This window comes from Brassica rapa, chromosome A09 (assembly GCF_000309985.2).
Source record: "Brassica rapa cultivar Chiifu-401-42 chromosome A09, CAAS_Brap_v3.01, whole genome shotgun sequence".
NCBI classification, from domain to species: Eukaryota; Viridiplantae; Streptophyta; class Magnoliopsida; order Brassicales; family Brassicaceae; genus Brassica; species Brassica rapa.
The window spans coordinates 3098603-3118208 of NC_024803.2; the positions used below are offsets into that span (position 1 = coordinate 3098603).

Sequence of the window (19606 nt, forward strand, 5' to 3'; positions counted from 1 at the left end):
TATCATAAAATTTATATAAATTGCAAAAAATTAAAAATATTTAGAAATTTTGAAACTATTTAGAAATTTTTCTTATATAAATTATTTTTAATTTGATAAACTTAAATAGCAATAGTTTTTCTTAAATATTATAAATTATATAAAAATAAAAATACTTAAAATTTTTAAAATAATTATAAAATTTCTCATATAAATTATTTATATTTTCTTAAAATTGAATGGCTATTTTTATTTTTCATGACTAATACAATATATTGTATTACTAAAACATATTATGTTTTTATAATTTTAGTTATTTTTAGTGTGACTAGTAATTATTAAAATTATTCTATTATTTTATATAGTGAAATTAATAACTAAGCTTTAAAATTAATTAATATTTTTTATAAACTATATAGATTTATTTTACAGATATTAAACACAAATAAATTATATACATTATTGTTTAAATTATAGCTAATGTACCAAAAATTGTATGATTATTATATTTATGAAAATATTATTTATTAATTATTAATTAATTAAATGTTGTAGTTTCTACCCAAAAAAATCAAAATTCGTTTTTCCTTTTAACAGCTCCCAAAAATTGGTTTTTGGTTTTTCTTCACAAATAAGTTAAACTTTTCAAAAATTAGTTTTCCTAAATTTTAGGGAATCTATTTATTAGAAATCTTGATTGGCAAATCAAATGGTTTCTACAAAAACAAAAACTAAAAACTAAAACTTGATTGGGAGGTTGATTGTTTGTAATTTTTAAAATGGTTTTTGGTTTTTGTTTCTGAAAAACTACTTTATTTGCCAATCAAGATTTTGTTAAAAATGATTCCCTAAAAACTAGGGAAACTAGTTTTTCAAATAACTACCTAATTCTACCCAAAAACCAAAATCTGTGTTTTTTTAGTTTTTTGCCAGTTTTCTACGAAGATTTTTTTTATTATGCATTATTATTTATCATTTTCTTTTAATTGGTCTTTGTTTATTTATTATTTTGTAACTGGTCTTTCTTTTCTATTTGCCCCATTCCCACTATCATCCGTTTTTCACCATCACATCACAATACATTTTTTGTGCTTTATTAATATAAAATGGGTAAGTGATTATACATACAACTTTCGAGTTTTTCTTCTCAACACTCAAAAAATATTTGATCATACTTGTAGATTAGAAGAAGTTCTGTTACTTGCAAACTAAAAGAATTTCAAAAATATTTCAAAAGGAAATTTTATTTTAAAAGTCAATATTTTAATTAATTAAACAAAAATAACCATAGAAATATGTGCAAAAATTATTTTAGAAAAATATCAAATGTATGATATTAATATTTTTATAATGCTCGATTACTTGTATAATAGCATTTGAGGTCAAATATAAAAGGCATTTGAGATAAAATTAAATATATATATATATATATATATGTTTATATGGAATTTACGATAGTTTTATTTTGTATTTATATATTTTTTAAATAAGTTTTTAAATAATTTATGTGTATTTTAATGACAGTGTTTTATATTTTATTATTTTCAGAATAAATATTTTACTATCCATAATATTTTTATTTTATTAATTTAAAAAATAAAAACTAAAACTAAAAACTAAAAACCAAAATCTAAAACAACCATTCATGTTTTTCAAAAAATCAAAATCTACTGCAAAATCAAAAACCAAAAGTCAAAAACTAAAATCTAAAATCCAAAAACCAAAATCCAAAAACCAAAAACTAGAATCTAAAAACTAGGAAAACAATCATCACCTGGATAAAAAATAGTTTTTGCAAAAACAAAAACCAAAAACTAAACCAAAAACCACAAACAATCAACCTATAACTAAATTCCTAGATTTTCTCAAAAATTCAATCCCACGTTCAAAAGCTTCAAACTATTATTTTTTCATATTTAAAGTTCTATCCACTTCGCAGTTCTCCTTCTCTATCATCTTCATTGTAAAATCTCCTTTGTTCTTTTGTTTTTCTTAGATATTCAACTGTCACGGGAAAAAAAAACTTATGCAAATTTAAAACTACTCTTTATTTGATTTAGTGTTCTCTTATTCTACAAATAAGTCTGTTTTGTTCTGTATATCTAGGATTGAAGACAGCACTTCAATCTGAGCTTACGCCTTTTATAAGAGAACGGAAAATAAAAATTCATCAGTAACTAAGGTATAAAGTATATCCAATTCTTTTTTCAGCAAATTACATACTACATATATCTGTTCTGAATTGTTTGAAAAAAAGAAGAAAAAAGAAGTGTATGTGCGTTACTATCATCCTACTTAAATAAAAAAAATATTATGCATTTTTCTTTTGTTGTTTGTGTAGTTTAACAGTAGATGAAATCCTTAAGAAATCATCAAATTTTGGAAGAAGAAAACTTAATATATGAGTAGCACGTAACATAAAACTTAAGCCAATCACAAAATTTCAAACTTATAAATTAACTTTCTATAACCAAAATGAACTCTACCATCTTTTACCACTTTTCTTTCAGTTGTTTCATTGTTATTGAGTTTTTTTTTTTTTATCATTGATTTATATAAGGCAAAAGAAAGACAGTTCATGTTGTCATCAAAGAAACATGAGAAGGATGACATATTGGTGTTGCTGTTGGGACGAGATTGAAGTATAAGAATTTTAGTTTATTACCGCCGTAAATTGTTATGATTTTTTCAATATTATCATATTTTATGGTTTTATTACGCAAATACAAATTAGCATTCTTCGTAGAGACAACATATACCTTCTTTGCATATGTGGTGTTAGTATATTTTAACCCAAAGTATATTGTTAATATATGTTCAAATTATATGTTAAATATACAAAAACTTAAGATTTTTTCCCACCAAACACTAGTATGTTCTAAACCTGGAGTAAGTAAGATACCATAACTGATGAGATATAAACACGCAAATATGAGTTTGAAACGACATGTATCTTAGTTTTACCTCTGTCATTGACGCCATAACAGTCAGTAAGATCGATTTCTTGAAGTATATGCATAAACAGTTTTGGTAAAATATATGCTATTTAACAGATGTTTATAAGTTATCAAACAGCGCTATTTTAAACTGTTTATTTTTGGCATATTGTGTAAAATAATTTAAATATACATATAGAATTATTTCTTATATCATATAAACTTTTTCAGTAAAATATGGTTGTTTGAAAAAGTTTTATATGTTAAAATTTTTATCAGACAATCTTATACAATAAAGGAGAGTTGTCTCTCTCCTTAGGCTATCCACATCATCAGGAAGCATAGGGCTTTTTCTGCCACGTGGCATCTCATATAAAGTTCATTCTGGTGTTGCGTCAAGTCATCCGTTGCTTTATTCTTTCGGAAAGTAATGGGCGACAAAAGCATTTTTGATCAGGGCTTTGTCACTTATTGTTTGGGCTTCGCTAAATTAGTGTACCGTTTAGCTATGGCCCACTTGATATTGTCTTTGGCGGAGCCCTAGCTTCACTTTTCACGTTGTGAGTGAAACATCATGGTAAAGTTTTAGACTGTGCTTCAATGCTTTATTAATTCAGCCTTCATGACCACCTTCGTTGCATATAAATACAAACCGTATGAGAGACAAAGTATAATCCTTTTGCTTTCCCTAATTCCTAGCTTCTGTTTATTCTCAGTGAAACGTTCAACCATGGCGACTTTTCAAGTACATTTCTTGGAGTTCACATCAGACTAATTTGATTTTGGAAAAAGGGCCGTCATGTGAAGAAAGGCGGGGAGCTGATGGACATTGATATAGTACTTATTGATACGAAGTTTGTCGGATCCTTATTTCAATTATTAATTGAGTGTTTTAGGTTTTTGTTAACTGGTTCATTCTTTCCCAGGGGACGCTCATCAACGCTGCTCTCGTCTTGGACCAGTGAGTGTTGTAGTTTTTGTTTCTGATGGTAAGCTTTCTTTAAAACTTGTGTTATGATCTCAAGTTGTGAGTGAAACATCATGGTAAAGTTTTAGACTGTGTTTTTTAGGTTAGCATTTGCCTGAAATTTTCCTCGAGTCTGTTGTTGGGTTTTTCTTTTATGACTGAACTGCAAAAGTGAATTTCAAAAAAAATTTTCTCTGCTCAGTTGATTTTTCAGAATGATAACTGCAGTTTCATGGATACCAAAAGGGGCTCCAAAGGTGATGCATGATGATGCTGAGCCTCATTCTAAGGAAAAGATCAATGAGCTGTCGAGAATGGCACCCTCAAAAAAAGTTGAATTCTTTTCTATTTCCTGTCTCTACTGTACATTTTCTATAAATCACTCTTTGATTTGTGGTTACATGGATATCATCTGCTATCTGAGTGACATGCATGGACGAAGTTGAAAACGGGATGGAGCATGAAATAATAGTGGTGAAGTTGCTCATACCAAGGCTGTAGCTAAATCTTTTGGAAAACCATGTTCCAAAAGCAAGTACAATTCTAAACACTGTAACTTGATCCATCTGATTGTCATTGTCTTTCATTTATCACAGTCAACTGAGTTTGATTGTTCTGTGTACCAGCAAGCTGATCGGGATTCAAACTGATAATGGATGGTGTTATATTTCATGGTAAAAATCCTCCAAGAAGCTTAGCTGTAGCTACCTGAAAAAGTAAATCTGCTTACTATTACTTAGCTTTATAACATTGTTGCCTTAAACGTAACCTAGGAGCCGGTTTGTTTGATTTGAAAACAAGAACAGGTTCATACTTTCTTCGAAGCTAAAGTGATGTTTCATCTCAACAATTTCATTAATTGGTAGTGCTCTCTTAGTTTCAATCTATGAGATTCATCATGTTCTATCGACTCAAACTGTTTCTCAATTCCCAGTTGTTATATGTTTGTTCAGTAGTCTCTCTTTATTGAATAACATCTATATAACTTGGGCCAAGGTGTTTGTTCAGTAGTCTTAAGGTAATGCTAACATCGTACAATGACTTCGTTTATGTCACAATGTTTTATCTCTTTCTCTTTGGATTCACTTACAATATTGTGGCGATGTTTCCCTCCAATTGTTATTTTGCGGCTCAGAGGAAACTTAAACCCGTCTCATGTAAATATATCTTCATCCCTTACGTGGTTAGCAAACGACTGAAACATATCTGAAAATTCTTTTTACTTTTCTCTTTTTAGCTCTATAATTTGTTACTTCCTTCTCTAGCTTGAAGACACTGAAAACTTATGATAAATACGTAATGGCAAGCTTCATGTATGGAATGGTGAGCACAGTTTCTAGCTCTAGCTTCTACATATACTTACTAAGAAATTTCGAGAGCATTTCGATCTTTTCTTAAAGAGCCAAACCTATCTCTTTTCTTAGATCAGGCTAATCTAAGAAGGCTACATGGAAGATTCTACCAACCTCAGTCTAGGTTTGCTTTCTCAGTTCAGACCCTACTGTTTTAAGGTTTAATGATCATAAGGCTGCATTACTGATGCCATGAATATATACAGAGAAGATTGTAATTCACTCAAGTCTAACCAAGTAGAAGCTGAAAGTAGTCAGAAAAGTTATTAACCCATTGACCACAGTCAAAGCACGTGTGAACAATGATGGTGTAGCCAACACGCTGATCCAACACCAGTGGCGTCCATCACTATTTGTAGTTTGTCAGAGACTTGGGATCTTGCAGTTTCCACAACGAATAATCCAAAAGCTGATTTTGGCATGGCACATCAAGTGCTTTAGCTTTGGATGCTCACCAAGAAGAATTATCAGTTTTCAGTAAAGTGACTGTTGACATTCATCTTTTCTTTTTTATCTCCATGCCCTCTTCAGTCCATCCATAATATGATCTACTCAGGTTTATCACCATATTTTTTTATCAACCCTCAGGTTTATCTATATATAAGTTTTTGATTACAGTCACTTATCTTTTCATTAGATTTTCTATTGTAAACTGGTGTAAGAATAAAATTAAGGATATACACTATAATATAGAAGATTATTTTGAATTAAAAAACCTTTAGTTTATTAATTTGTTTAATAAATCTGCAGTGATCTATCATCGTAGAAAGGTATATTCAAGCAAGATAAATTAATTAAAATGTCCCTGATTAAAAAAAAAATTTCAACAACCAACCTGATTTAAATTATTTTTAGTTACAACTACCTAAATGGTGCAGCGAGAAGAAGTCGACATAAGTGCACAGTGGTAGAAAATACTTGGTGCATTTTCATTAAGCTAAAAAAAAGTAAACCTCCTTCACTACTAATTTACGGCACGTTTAAACACATTTACATCTTAATGTTACAAATTTTAGATGTATGGCTTAAAGATTGCAATATATTCCAACATAGCACTCAAAACTTTGGTATACTCTCTTCTATCATCCTCCACACCGATTTATGTTTATAGATTTTTGGGACTTCGTCCGCAAATCTATCTTTGTTTTAAAAAACGATGTTTTCGTTTCTTGTTTACATCACAACACATTTGTGATCTATCTGCATGAACTTTGGCGAATCTCTTAAAATAAAAGAAGAAGTAAAAGTCAAATATGGAGCAATAGAAATCACTGCGCTGTATCAATAGAAATCCACCCATCTAAGCATTTAATCAATATACTATTTGCATAGTACGAGCAACACAAATTTAAATTATTGCTTTGTAATCGATGGATGATATATATACAATGACAATGCAAGCCTATTTTGTGTGTGTACATATATATATATATATATATATATATATGAGAAAGACGTTCAGTTACATATCATGTATTAGCATGTGATATCCAAAGACAACTATAATATAAATATTTAACTACACAAAATTTGTTATACTTTATTAATAATTATTTTGATCACCAACTCATTCTCAGAAAATAACAGTATTATGCAAATACGATTATGAACATTACTCAAACTAAATATATATATATATATCAAATAAATCAACATAGATGGAGGACGAGGAAAAAAAGGGATAAATGTTCTAATACCTTTAAAAGCTATAAATTTAATGGTTCAAAAGCCAAAATAAATTTTGAACGGATTTTTCATTTTAAAAATATTTTAACTAAACTTAAATAAGTACGATAAAAATATTGAGATTAAGCTAAGCTTAAATCATTTTTATATGTTTTTCATCACGTGATATATAATTTACAATAATAAGCATAACAAATTTTGAGTAGTAAACATTCAAATCTAATAGACCAAAAAAGTTAAAAAAAAAATTAAAAAAATTCAAAACCTGTCTAATGATTTATATTTTAATAATAAACTTTAATATATACAAAATATGTAAATAATGTAAAATGATAAAATTTAAAATAAATTGTATGAAATGAAGCCTCCAACAAATTGCCATATCTTTGACATATATAAAGTATGCGAATATTGTTAATAGTTTAAGATGATGAAACAATTTATTATCTTCCTTCAAACAAGATAATCACAAAACAAACACAAGCATTTACATGTTTCCTTTTCAGACATCAACTTTACTTTATGTTTAAATTTCAACTGAATTTACTTTGTTACGACTATCAGCTTTTTATACTACTTTTATTGAATCAATCAGTCACAACTCACAACCACTTATGCTATTCTACACTGACCTAAGAAATTTCAAAACCAAATAATACACTACTGTCGCAAAACACTATCAAATGGATCAGAAAAAAAATATCATTCTCTTTCTACATATATTCATCTTCAAATTTTTTAAACACATTTTCTTTACTGAAACCATAAACTAAATTGTAAATTCATTTAAGAATAAAACAGACAAACCCGGCGCGTAGCGCCGGAAAACCACTAGTACTTTATATTATAAGGAGTTTGATTTCTCTATTTACATATTGTATATTGTAGTACACATGGGCGGATCCAGGTGTGGAGAGGGTGTGGCATATGCCACATGCTACATAATATAAGTCTCTAGTTACGTGAAAAAACACATTATCGTGTATTTCTTGTGGTTCTAACGATTAAGTGGTGCCAAACCCTCTCTCAGTTCGAACCTACCAAGAATTTTTTCAAAATTTGTTTCTACACTTTTAATAATCTTTCTCTTTTTCTTTCATTTTGCTACCTACAATTATTTTACTTTCTTTCACAATTGTTTTCTTTTCTTTCCTTTCTCTAATGTAACTTTTTACAAAACAAAAATATAATTTATTTAAATTTTAGTCTAAAAGTTATTTTACTAATATTTTCAGTACTTAGAATAAAATAAATAAATAAACTAAAATCAATAAATAATTTTTTTGTAATAAATATATTATGCTCTATTTATAATTTTATAATATTACTTAAAATGGAATATTAAAATTATAAAATTATTTATTTCTTTTAATATGATCTATTTTCTGAAATTTATAAATGTAATGTTTTAGTGATTAATGTATTTAAAATATAATTTAATGAAATAAATTATATTTGATATTTTAATAAATACACACACATATATATATATATATATAAATTATGCCACATGTTAAACTAATTTCTGGTTCCGCCCCTGGACTAGTACACAATACTTTATCTTAAAATTTTAAGGTATCTCTTCTTTTTTTTTAAAAATCACCAAAAATATGTAATAAAATATATATTATATATAGTTTTAAGATAAAAAATTTGTAAGAGAAATAATCTGCAAGTATTTACATTTTTGAAAAAATATATTTAGGATGATGATATTGTTGAACTTTAATATTTCACGATTCATTAGTTGTGTGTTTAGTTTCTATTCCAAAATGAAACATGCTGTAAAATATTTAGCTTTTTGAGTATTAATTATTTAGTGAGAAATTTTGCAAAATGTTTTGCAATAATTACAGTTTGCATAAAACTACATTTACGATAAGGAATATTGATGATCTTAGATATTCTATGATTAGAGCCGAGCTCACCGGCAAACTTGTTTCATCCCTCTCCGACTCTCTCTACATCTGGTGGGCATTTTCAGTGATTTCAGGCGAGCATTCTGGCAAGCATTCCGTCGAGTGTGACTCATCTCCCCCTTGCAAAACCCTAATTGGTACTCTATCTCTACTATGGGCATGAGCCCAATTTTCACTATCAAGAGTGTTTTTAGTTCACGGGGTCTCCTACCCCTTCTGCCATCAGTAGCAGTAGTTTTGAAGTTTAAATCTATACCTACGCCTCATTGTCCGATTCACTGTTGTTTGATATAATCTCTTCGGTGAATATTGTTGGTGTTAGTGATGATCTTGCGGTTGAGAGAGACACTCCCGCATCTTCCCTCTTCACGAGAGGTGAATCATCTCTGGTGTTCAAGCCGGTCTTCTGCTCCTCCTTTATGGAACGAGTTGTTTTAAGCTCAGCCTTTATGGCACTGGCGTTAGCCTTTCGAGCGGTTACGGACCATTCATTGGTCGTGGGTCTAAAGAAAGCTGATTTCAGATCTGCTCTCCTCCAAATCTCAACTTATAGAAGTCTCGAGGACTGGATTTCTTTTGTTGAAGAAGTGGCGGCTGCTTCTGTTTTGTCTACAGCTTCAGGCACAGTTCGAGTTTTCTGAATGTGTTCTCAAATTCTTTCGACTTTGCCTCCCTATTTATCTCAAAGGAATTGGTACACTACTGTATAATTCTTCTATTTCTAGCAAGTTGCATTATCTTCTATGTAGTAGCGTCAATGTGGTTGTCTGAATTTTCATGCTGTCCAGTTCTGGAACAATGAAAGAAACGTGGGTTTGGAAAGTCGAGATTTGGGTTTAATTTCAGATTTTGCTTTCTGGATCTAGAAGAAGTTGGGGGAAAAATAAATTAGGGTTCATCTCACCGGTGATAGATTTGTGAAGTAATGGAAAGAGATAAGATCATCTGTTTTGTAAAAAGTTAAAATTTTACGATTTTGTAAAAAGATAAAAATAAGATATCGGTTTTGGTTAGTTGGATTGGGTAAAGAGTTTGGTTAGTTGGATGAGATTTCTAGTTAATTCAAGATGTCACTTAGTTGAGAGTTATCTTAGTAAATCTAGCATGAAAAAGTGTGCTAAATATACAATGTGCCTCTTAGTGATATTGTAAACTCAACTTGTGTCACTCAAAGTAAATATTTCTTAATATATTAGATGTATCCTGAAACTCAATTTTCTTCACGCACTCTTTAAATCAACATTAAAATATCAACTCGGCTAACTTAACTAAGAAATATGTGGATAAATAGTTTTGGTGATCAGGTCTCAAAAATTATGAGATATGTAAGCAATAGTTCTGATCGAAAGGTTTGTAATCAAAAGACATAACATTGGTAGAAATTACTTCCCTAACTATATTCAACCAAGGATTTTGACAACTGCCGAAATGATAAAAAGACTCCTGATATATTTTTTTTTTGAAACACATTAATTTGATAGAAACGGTTAGTGAGGCGCAATAAAAGCTACCTCAACCACCAAATGTTCATACAAAGACAAAGCATGTTTAGCCAAGCTATCAGCTATTAAATTCTTCTCTCTAGAGATCCAAACAAAGGAGATGAAATCAAACTTAGCAGCGAAAGCTAAAATGTCCGAGGTCACGCTATGGAGTTCTGCAATTCCAAGCTCTGAGTTGATGCACTTGATGAGTTGTGCCGAATCCGATTTAAATCGTACTGTCCGTAGACCGTGGTGGTAACAAGAGACCACCACTTCTCTCAAAGCTAAACCCTCTGCCATGAGAGGAGAAGCTACGAAGCCCATAGTCTCCTGGTAGTCTTGATTCTGTGGTGGCGAGAAGATAGTCCATCCAACTCCGGCGAACTTAGAGTTCTCATCCCATGCCGCATCTGTTCTAACGGTCAGGACACCATCCGGTGTTACAGGTGCTGAGCTTTTCCTTGTGTTGTGCGCAGACTGTTCTGGTTTGCAGTTGTTGCTCCATTCACGAGCTAGCGAGATCGCAGCCGAAAGAGTATCTTCCGGGGAGGCTGAAAAACCTTCGAATACAAATTTATTCCTTGCTTTCCACAGTGACCAGAGAATCCATGGAAAGAGGGAGCCGTTAGCCATTCCCGCTGGTGGTAAGCATTTTTCGGAAACGAGAGCTGACCAGCTATCCCTTAAATCTACTATTCCTCTACCTTCCCAATCATTCACAAAAGGAGCCAGACCTTTTGTGCGAATTGACAGTGGAATAGAAGATGAGTGATAGATTCGTTGTCTCCACACCGCTTGCATCTAGGATCAACATCGATGTGTCTCTTCACTAAGCGGGCTCCCACCAGAATAGCTCCTTTCAGAACCCTCCAGGAGCAATGCTTAACCTTGGGGGCACATTCAAGGTTCCAGACATTCTTCTTCCAGTTAAAGCCTGGTTCAGTGGGGTTTCCTCCATTGGTATCCACAATCGCAGTGAAGTACCCTGATTTGGATGTATATTCTCCAGTTTTTGTCCCTAACCAGACTAGCTTATCCGGAGCCCCGGTTAGACTTGGCTTCAGACACAGAATTGTGGTTTCATATGCTGGAAGCAGAGTTCGGATTTTAGTCATGTCCCAGTTGCTCTCTCCTGCTACCATTCCGAGACTGTCAGTTCAAATGTGGTTGTCTGAATTTTCATGCTGTCCAGTTCTGGAACAATGAAAGAGACGTGGGTTTGGAAAGTCGAGATTTGGGTTCAATTTCAGATTTTGCTTTCTGGATCTAGAAGAAGTTGGGGGAGAAATAAATTAGGGTTCATCTCACCGGTGATAGATTTCTGAAGTAAGGGGAAGAGATAAGATCATCTGTTTTGTAAAAATTTTAAGTTTTACGATTTTGTAAAAAGATAAAAATAAGATATCGGTTTTGGTTAGTTGGATTGGGTAAAGAGTTTGGTTAGTTGGATGAGATTTCTAGATCAAGATGTCACTTAGTTGAGAGTTACCTTAGTAAATCTAGCATGAGAAAGTGTGCTAAATATACAATATGTCTCTTAGTGATATTGTAAACTCAACTTGTGTCTCTCAGAGTAAATATTTCTTTAATATATTAGATGTATCCTGAAACTCAATTTTCTTCACGCACTCTTTAAATCAACATTAAAATATCAACTCGGCTAACTTAACTAAGAAATATGTGGATAAATAGTTTTGGTGATCAGGTCTCGAAAATTATTGTGATCAGGTCTCAAAAATTATGAGATATGTAAGCAATAGTTCTGATCGAAAGGTTTGTAATCAAAGGACATAACATTGGTAGAAATTACTTCCCTAACTATATTCAACCAAGGATTTTGACAACTGCCGAAATGATAAAAAGACTCCTGATATATAGATGGCAGAAAATAGGAATCATAAATTGATTAAAAAGCAAATCAACAAAGAAGAAGAGATGCTACTCGAAAGGAATATTGAAAAAGGGAATACAATAAAATTTAAAAAAAAAATGAGAAAAACAACATTCATAGATAGATATGATAAAGAGAGGTCTCTAATAGATATGATACCTCAAAATGAAAACTAAACAATACTTAAAGGGATAGATCAGCGCCCCAGCTCTTAGATGTCCCTTCTTCTGGCTGATCAACAGCATCAGCATCAGCATCAGCATCATCATCATCATCATCAATCTCCACAATATTGTCATTTCCTAGCTTTAAGATGACATCCTCCTCGTTCAATACATTCTCGTGCGGATACCAATAGCTAGGAAGATTGGTAGTCCTATGTGGAGGAAAAGGAGGAACGTTTCTAGGGAGCATCGGGGGATAGTTGTTGTAGGAGGGTATTGGCTCAAGTCCCCCTGAAAAAGAACCGTTAGTGAAAGTGTTCCCTGAGAAGAAGCCAGTAGGAGCCATGCGAGGAACTACGGTCATATTCATGTCCATGAGTCCGCTATTGAAAGATGGATAAAGGCGTTTGAAAGGTTCAGAAGTGTTCCCAAGATTATTATCATTTGATAAAGCACCTTGTGAATATTGACTTAATGTCCACTGACGATGGAACTGTTCCATCTCCTTCTGCTTCCTTTCCCACTGTAGCTCCCTCGTGTGCGAGTTCATGTGACCACCTAGGCTTTGAGAGGTTGGCCACCACTTATTGCAAAAGCGACAAATGTAGCCGTTTCCTGTTGGGACAGCACCAGATCCGAGACTAGGGTTCTCACTCCTCCTTTCAGACACAACTTCCTGAGAATCAGACCCTAGTCCCGGATTGTTGTTCTCCGTTGCCGTCTCCTTGGACTCCTCCACAGCCACGTTAATGTCATTGCATTTTTCGAGTTGAGCCACGGAAGAGCTTGCAGCAGACATAACTTGGTTCTCCATATCAATATATTTTTCTTTTGTTTGTTTAGACTGACAAGTGATATTTTATCTCTGTGTGCTAGATTCAGAGACGTGAGGACGCTATTTATTGAGAAGACAACCTCATCTCTCGTTAACACTTACGGTATAAAATCTCCATTGTGTAAAATTAATTAAAGTCAGAGCTACATTTTCAATCCATATCCAAGAAGATATGGTTATTTCTTTCTTTGTGTTGATTTTACTCATTTTGTCTTCCTGTGATGTATGGAAATAATTTTTGCAATCTGTATTTACACTCATTCTTACGTAATATATACCACTTTCAAATTTCAATCCATTTTAGAAGTTATCTCTGTTTTACTAGTCATATTTTCTTAAATGTCACTGGTCAACATTAACTAATATGTACCAATATAATTATATAACTTGGTATTTTCTGTGTAATGGTATTAAAAATTATTGGCCCAAAAATATTTTAAAATGAAATAACAACCAATAAGCTAGCTAGTCAAAGTAGCATCTTTCAGTGTTATAGGAGGATGATGCTATTCTTAACCTGTTTGACTACATACTAGATTTGCTTCTTCTTTGCCATGAGAGAAAATTAGGTAAAATAAACTTGTGAGATTATTAGCTTTTTTGGTCGTAGACAACTTTAACTTTCTATGTTCTACACTTCTACTTGGGAGTAAAAATTATGAACAACTAAGAGAAATAAAGTCCTAATGAGTAGATTGCGTCTGCTTGTAAGAGATTTTCTAAAATTATTTGATAATCTTATTAGTAGAGGTGGGTACAAATCGAGTACTTGTTATTTTTGGTATATTTAATATTCGGTTTGGCTTATACGAATAGTAAAATTTTAGATTTGCATTTGATTTATTAAAAACGAGTATTTACAATTTTAGTTATTTGCTAAAAGACGACGGATTTTCAAGTTACTTGTTTTACTATTTGTTACTTATAAATTACTTGTGAGTTACTTAAAATTATTGGTAAATTATTTGATAATTTGTTAGAGTTCAAAGATAAATAACTTTATTATAGATAAAGAATATTTCATTGTTTTTATGTTATAGTAAATTTGGATAATAGAATATATAAGAGAGAAAAAATTCCAACATGCTTATATAAATATATCACCTATGTTTGATTCACTTATGAAAATATTGAAAATATAAATGAATTATTTTATTATGATTTAGAAAATGTGTTTTTGATCATTAACAAAGCGAATAACAAGTCAAACTACACCAATTAATACTTACATTTGTTTTGTATTTGTAAATAATTTAAATAGATTACTTGATACTATATTTGGTCAGACTCTAACCAAGTACACGATTTTACGAGTTAAGTAGAGACAATTAACGAACAATTGTGCCACCCCTAATTATTAGTACTTTGTTGCTAGCTAGTGAAAATAAAGCTTACCCTTGGTCTAAATTTTTTAATTAGCAACACTGACTAACATGTAAATTCGCTGTATATAATTGTTTTGTTGAATAGATTCTTACACTCTAACAAACACATACATACATTAGAGTGAACATGTAGCATTTACAATAGAACGTTTCAGATACCTTGAAAATGTAATTTACGGGGATCATTTTGCATAGAATACCAAAATAATATTTTTGTTTTCTAAAACTACTATTGTTTATGTTGGAAGATAATACCAAAGCGGTAGACATATAATTGGTAAACCGAATTTAAAAACATAGTCGAATTTTTTATAGATACAACAAGTAGACATATGAACACGTTAAAGTGTTACTAGTAAAGTTCCATTGAAGAAAGTTTCGTCTTTCAGTCCCATCTAATGCGGCAACCACGAGCATGAAGCATCTCAAGCAATTCAGATGAGAGCAAGAATCTGAGAGGAGCGAAAAGTTTAAGCTTCTTGAGCCTATTGCAACAGGCTCTTAGAGCAAACTCAGACCCTTCCACTGTCACACGGTTCAGGTTGACTAAGTCAACGTCTTGAACCCGACTTAGATTGCTCATTAACATGCATAGAGCCGTATCAGAAACCGAGCAATAGCACAAGTTTATCTGCCAAACCAAACACACGACACAAAGCATCACATATGTTTCCATTTACCAAACCGGTCGGTTTATTCTCTCAATGTTTTTTAAATTTACCTGTCTTAGGTTTCTTGCAAAGTAAGCAAGCGCCCAGAAGCCTGAGTCATCTATATTCTCGCACTTCTTGAGGTCCAAGTAATCCAATTTCTTGCAGCCGCACGCAACTGCAGCTAGACCAGCACCGGTTATATTCTTTAGCCCTCGAAGTTCAAGATGGCTTAGATGTTCAAGCTGGCGGATTTGTTCAACCCCTGTGTCTGTTAGCTCACCACAGTACGATATAATGAGCCGGTTCAAGCTCTTGCAACCTCGGGATATAGCTGCTAAACCGTCATCTCCAAAACCACCACAGCTGCACTCAACAAGAATCAATTAGAAAACAAATCAAGAAGTTGCAACTTTCCTTTTAGCTTCAAAGCTTGTTCTACAAGGAAGGAGAGACTGGTCTAAGAGCAGGAACTTTACCGGTATAGATCAAGTTCTAGAAGCTTGGAACATTTGGAACCGATATGAAACATCCCTTTGTCTGAGATATTTGTGCAGAGGCCAAGTTTCAACCTTAGAAGATTCGAACACTTTGAGATATATTCTAGCCCTGCAGTAAGTAAGATACAATATAAGATGTAAGCACACAAATATGAGTTTGAGTTGACATGTATCTTTGTTTTACCTCTGTCATTGACGCCATAACAGTCGGTAAGATCGAGTTCTTGAAGATGCTTGGAGTAACATCCGAGTGATTGAAGACCTTTCTCGGTTATCATATGACAAGACTCTAACTTAAGAGTCTCCAGATTGCGGCAAGACTGAGCTACCGCAGAGATGGCTGCATCAGTCACAAACCCGCAGCACGCTAGGTTTAGGGTTTTCAGGTTTATGCAGTTGCGTGCTAGTCCTGTGATGCCAATATCCGTCACACCCACACATTTGCTCACTCCGATATCTGTTAAGGGTCTACAGCTGGAGCTTAGGGTTAAGAGAGAGGAGTCAGAGACACGAGCTCCATCGATCCATAGAGTCTTGAGATGCTTCAAAGCTTTGATGTTATGTAAGAAGCTCAGAGATACTTCCTGTGAATCACAAAAGAGTAATGAGTATCTACACATTCCACAGAGAGTTTATCCATCAATATATCTAGGCCTGCTGTTATTAACCGAACCAAAAAGTTTGGTTAGGAGGTTCGGTTCGATTCAGTAATTAAAAAAAAAATCGGTTAATTCGGTTTTTTATAAAAAAATATTAAGAAATTATACCAATTTTAACCAAAATTCCGAACCAAAATAACCCAAAATAACCGAGCTTAACCCTCTTTGTTTTTTAATTTTTAATCAATTTAAGCTGAAAATTAACCGCATTCAAAATCTTTGGTAGAAATTTTTAAAACCAAACTAACGGAAAACCGAACTAAATATATTTTCGGTTCAATTCGACGAGATTTAGGTTCAATTTATCTCATCTGAACCGAACCAACCGAATTTCAAACTAATCGACCCAAAAAAACCAAACAACCGGTACCGGAACCCGTATCTATCTCTATGTTTGATCAATAAGACTTACTGATACACAGTGACTGGCTTTCAGGTGTTGAAGATCAGGATGGCCTCTGACAATGGAGACAACGCCAGACAAACTCACACGCTCACACCTTGTGACATCAATCTCCTGTTTTTACTTTTTACAAGTTAATAAAGAATCTTAAACAAAAGCTTTCTGTGTGAAGACAAAACAGTACCTGTAACGAAGGACAACCATTCTCAAGATACTGTAACCCATCATCATCTACCAACGGACAGTTCACCATCTCTAAAACCTCGAGCTTTGGCAACAAAGCTATGGACCGGATCGAATCATTCGTGATCTGAACCCAAATCAAAAGTCAGATTATTTCAAAATCTCTTACAAAGATAGAAACTTTGAGACCGAACCTTAAGATAAGAGACGTCGAGAGACTTCAAGTCTTTGCATTTCTTACAGAGAAGATCGATCCCTAGATCAGAGATCTCCATACACCACTTCAAACTAATCTTGCTCAGATTACTACACCCGAGGACGATCCTCGCCAATCCGACGTCGCTTAGGCTCAAGCACTTGTCCAACCTCACCTCCCTCAGCCCCGCCGCGACGGAGAGCGCCGCCGCTTCCCTGTCTCCGAACCCCCAGCAGTGAGACACGTCGACTCGCTCGAGGCCTCGGCACAAGCGAGCCAGCGTCTCCAGTCCCCTCGCTCGGAGCGCGGTGGCGCGGCTCAGGTTCAGCGACTTTATCGAAACGGCGCCGTAGGACGCTAGGCGCAGAACGACGTCGTCGTCGAGTTTGGGGCAGACGGAGAGGTCGAGGGAGGAGAGGTGAGGGTAGTTGGAGAGAAGCGCGGGGAGGAACTCGACTCGGAGGATTCGGATCGATGTGCGGCTCAGTGAGTCGACTCGGTGAAACTCTTTGCTGACGAGTCGCCATTTTTTCCGACAGGGCGGGTCTAGGAACCCGTAGACACGAACTAGAAGATCTTCCGACAGAACGGATAGAATGGATGGAGACAGCGGCATTTCGCGACAGAACAAGAAAAAAAAAGACAAGTATGTGTTTACTTTTAGTTTGGTCGGAAAGTTTCAAAAAAAAAAAAGTACGGATCTTTTAAGTCGGGATGAAGAGAAAGACAGCTCGGAGATAGAGGAGAGAGTGGTGAACCGGTTGATCCAGGATCCGAATTGGGTTACGGGTTATTAGATTCGGGTTCATCGTCAAACCTTCGGGGTTTTTTTTCCGGTTGGAAACACAAAACCGAACCTCTCTCTCTTTACTTCAATTGTTTCCCTCGAGAGTGTCATATAAAACGAGGAAGAAGATAACTAAAATGACGAAAACGCCCCCTGACTTTGGTTTAGTACGGACACAAGTGTTGGTGTTTTGAGTCAGAGAGTTGTTTACGGTTGCTAATGAAACACGTGGCGACATCTTAGCGGTTTTGATTGCTTTATTGTAGGATCAGGAGCAGGTGATTCCTGCTCAACTGTACCTAAATTAGGTCTGCACCCTCTGCGGGTCCCAGATAACGTGCATCGACCGTACCTATCTGTTTTGACCTAAACCATATCATAAACAAAATATATAAAATTATTCCTTGTCTGACGTGGAAATACGCGGGATCATCGTGGCGGATCGTAGTTACGATCTGGACCGTATAAGAGTGGGACCCGCATGCACTGCTATTTTCAACAAGTTGATTGCTATTTTAAAACGATTACGTGACTACGCATTAAACAATAAGCTTTTGAAACATAATCCGAGTTTACTGCAAGTTTCCAACGTCATGTATTAGCACATTTCCCATGACGGTTTACGTTGGGACCTTCGCTGGTTATAATCAGAGTTATCTGCTTTTCATTTTTTAACTATTTTTCGTGTATATCTTATTGATAAGCGCTAAGAAAATAATTAAATACTATTCCAGCTCTAAATTTCTTGCATTCTGAAAATTTATGTACTTTGTGTACGGTTCTCCAGAAGTTGACATATGCTTATAGATATGCATAGGTGACGAAATTTCTATATGAATTTTCTCATTGGATTACTGAAATACACATAGCTTTTCAAAGTACGGTAGTATAATGATTAAACAGAAGATAATGTCTGAAGTCTTTTTCTGCATTGTATTTTCTTTAGATTTTTCTCTGAATAAAGCTTTGGTTTCTTTTTTTTTTACCAAAAAAAAAAAGCTTTAGTTTTTCAATTAATATTGAAAGCTTTGTTTCCCTCTTTTGGGCTTTGTTTGTACTTTGCACCATCTTCTGTTTATTTCAATATGAAAGATCAGATAACAAAAAAAAAAAGCTTTTAACATTCATTGAACTTAGCTTGCTTAGCTTCCATATATTCTACAATATTTATTGAACTAAAAGAACTAACTATACTATAGGCAGTGACAAACATTCCAATTAAAAAAAATTATTTTCAAACTGTTCATATGTCTTATAAAGAAATAGTATATGCTTCTTTTCATGTTCCATGTAAATTTTCTCTTTACGGAATTAGGTAGTGGTGCGTGCATATGACTGATGGAGGTTAGTCGTAGAAGTGTTGACATGTTTGTTTTGTATTATAGGTCTTTATAGTTAGTTTTTTTTTTCTAAGATTTTTATGCATAATTAATTTAATATATTTATAGAAATGTTTCGGCTTTGATGTCAAATGTATAATCCAGTTAACAATTGAGTTTTATACATTTGTTTATTTGTTCTTTTTTGCTTAATAGTTCTATACATTTGTTGCTAGTGTGCTTTCATTCATCTCTTAAAAGAAATACATATATGGACATCATGTAATATAACTTATTGCTATAAATAAGTA

The 19606-nt window shown here is 33.4% G+C and overlaps 2 protein-coding genes and 1 long non-coding RNA gene across 13 annotated transcripts; 1 reads left to right on the forward strand and 2 right to left on the reverse strand.

The window, feature by feature from the left end:
* Positions 1–1632: 1632 nt before the first annotated feature.
* On the forward strand, positions 1633–11914 carry LOC103837158. 11 transcript variants are annotated; one of them, XR_004451053.1, is made up of 4 exons: positions 1640–4417; positions 4509–5205; positions 5307–5358; positions 5441–7280. It is a non-coding gene; the product is annotated as an uncharacterized LOC103837158 (long non-coding RNA). The 11 variants fall into 11 exon arrangements; XR_004451057.1 differs by having other exon boundaries at positions 1641–4417; positions 4509–5065; positions 5148–5205; positions 5307–7280; XR_004451058.1 differs by having other exon boundaries at positions 1646–4417; positions 4509–4900; positions 5018–5065; positions 5148–7280.
* On the reverse strand, positions 7617–14550 carry LOC103837195. The gene is made up of 2 exons (XM_009113525.2): positions 12835–14550; positions 7617–12669 (listed from the first exon to the last, which is right to left on the reverse strand). Exons 1-2 carry the CDS (start codon positions 13190–13192, stop codon positions 12398–12400), a joined length of 630 nt encoding a protein of 209 aa, XP_009111773.1. The 5' UTR covers positions 13193–14550; the 3' UTR covers positions 7617–12397.
* Positions 14551–14792: 242 nt separating this feature from the next.
* On the reverse strand, positions 14793–18087 carry LOC103837159 (F-box/LRR-repeat protein 3). Its single transcript, XM_009113489.3, has 7 exons — positions 17188–18087; positions 16995–17120; positions 16820–16924; positions 15933–16332; positions 15728–15857; positions 15320–15614; positions 14793–15229 (listed from the first exon to the last, which is right to left on the reverse strand). Exons 1-7 carry the CDS (start codon positions 17803–17805, stop codon positions 14984–14986), a joined length of 1920 nt encoding a protein of 639 aa, XP_009111737.1. The 5' UTR covers positions 17806–18087; the 3' UTR covers positions 14793–14983.
* Between the last annotated feature and the right edge of the window lie 1519 nt (positions 18088–19606).

Bases quoted from the DNA above. Each gene is read 5' to 3' on its own strand.
- LOC103837195 (XM_009113525.2), bottom strand. From the start codon at position 13,192: ATGGAGAACCAAGTTATGTCTGCTGCAAGCTCTTCCGTGGCTCAACTC. The intron at 12,670-12,834 runs GTGCTTTATCAA...GTTCTTTTTCAG, and splicing joins ATTAAGTCAATATTCACAAG to GGGGACTTGAGCCAATACCC.
- LOC103837159 (XM_009113489.3), bottom strand. From the start codon at position 17,805: ATGCCGCTGTCTCCATCCATTCTATCCGTTCTGTCGGAAGATCTTCTA. The intron at 16,925-16,994 runs GTACTGTTTTGT...AAGTAAAAACAG, and splicing joins ATGGTTGTCCTTCGTTACAG to GAGATTGATGTCACAAGGTG. The intron at 15,858-15,932 runs GTAAAACAAAGA...TACTTACTGCAG, and splicing joins TTATGGCGTCAATGACAGAG to GGCTAGAATATATCTCAAAG.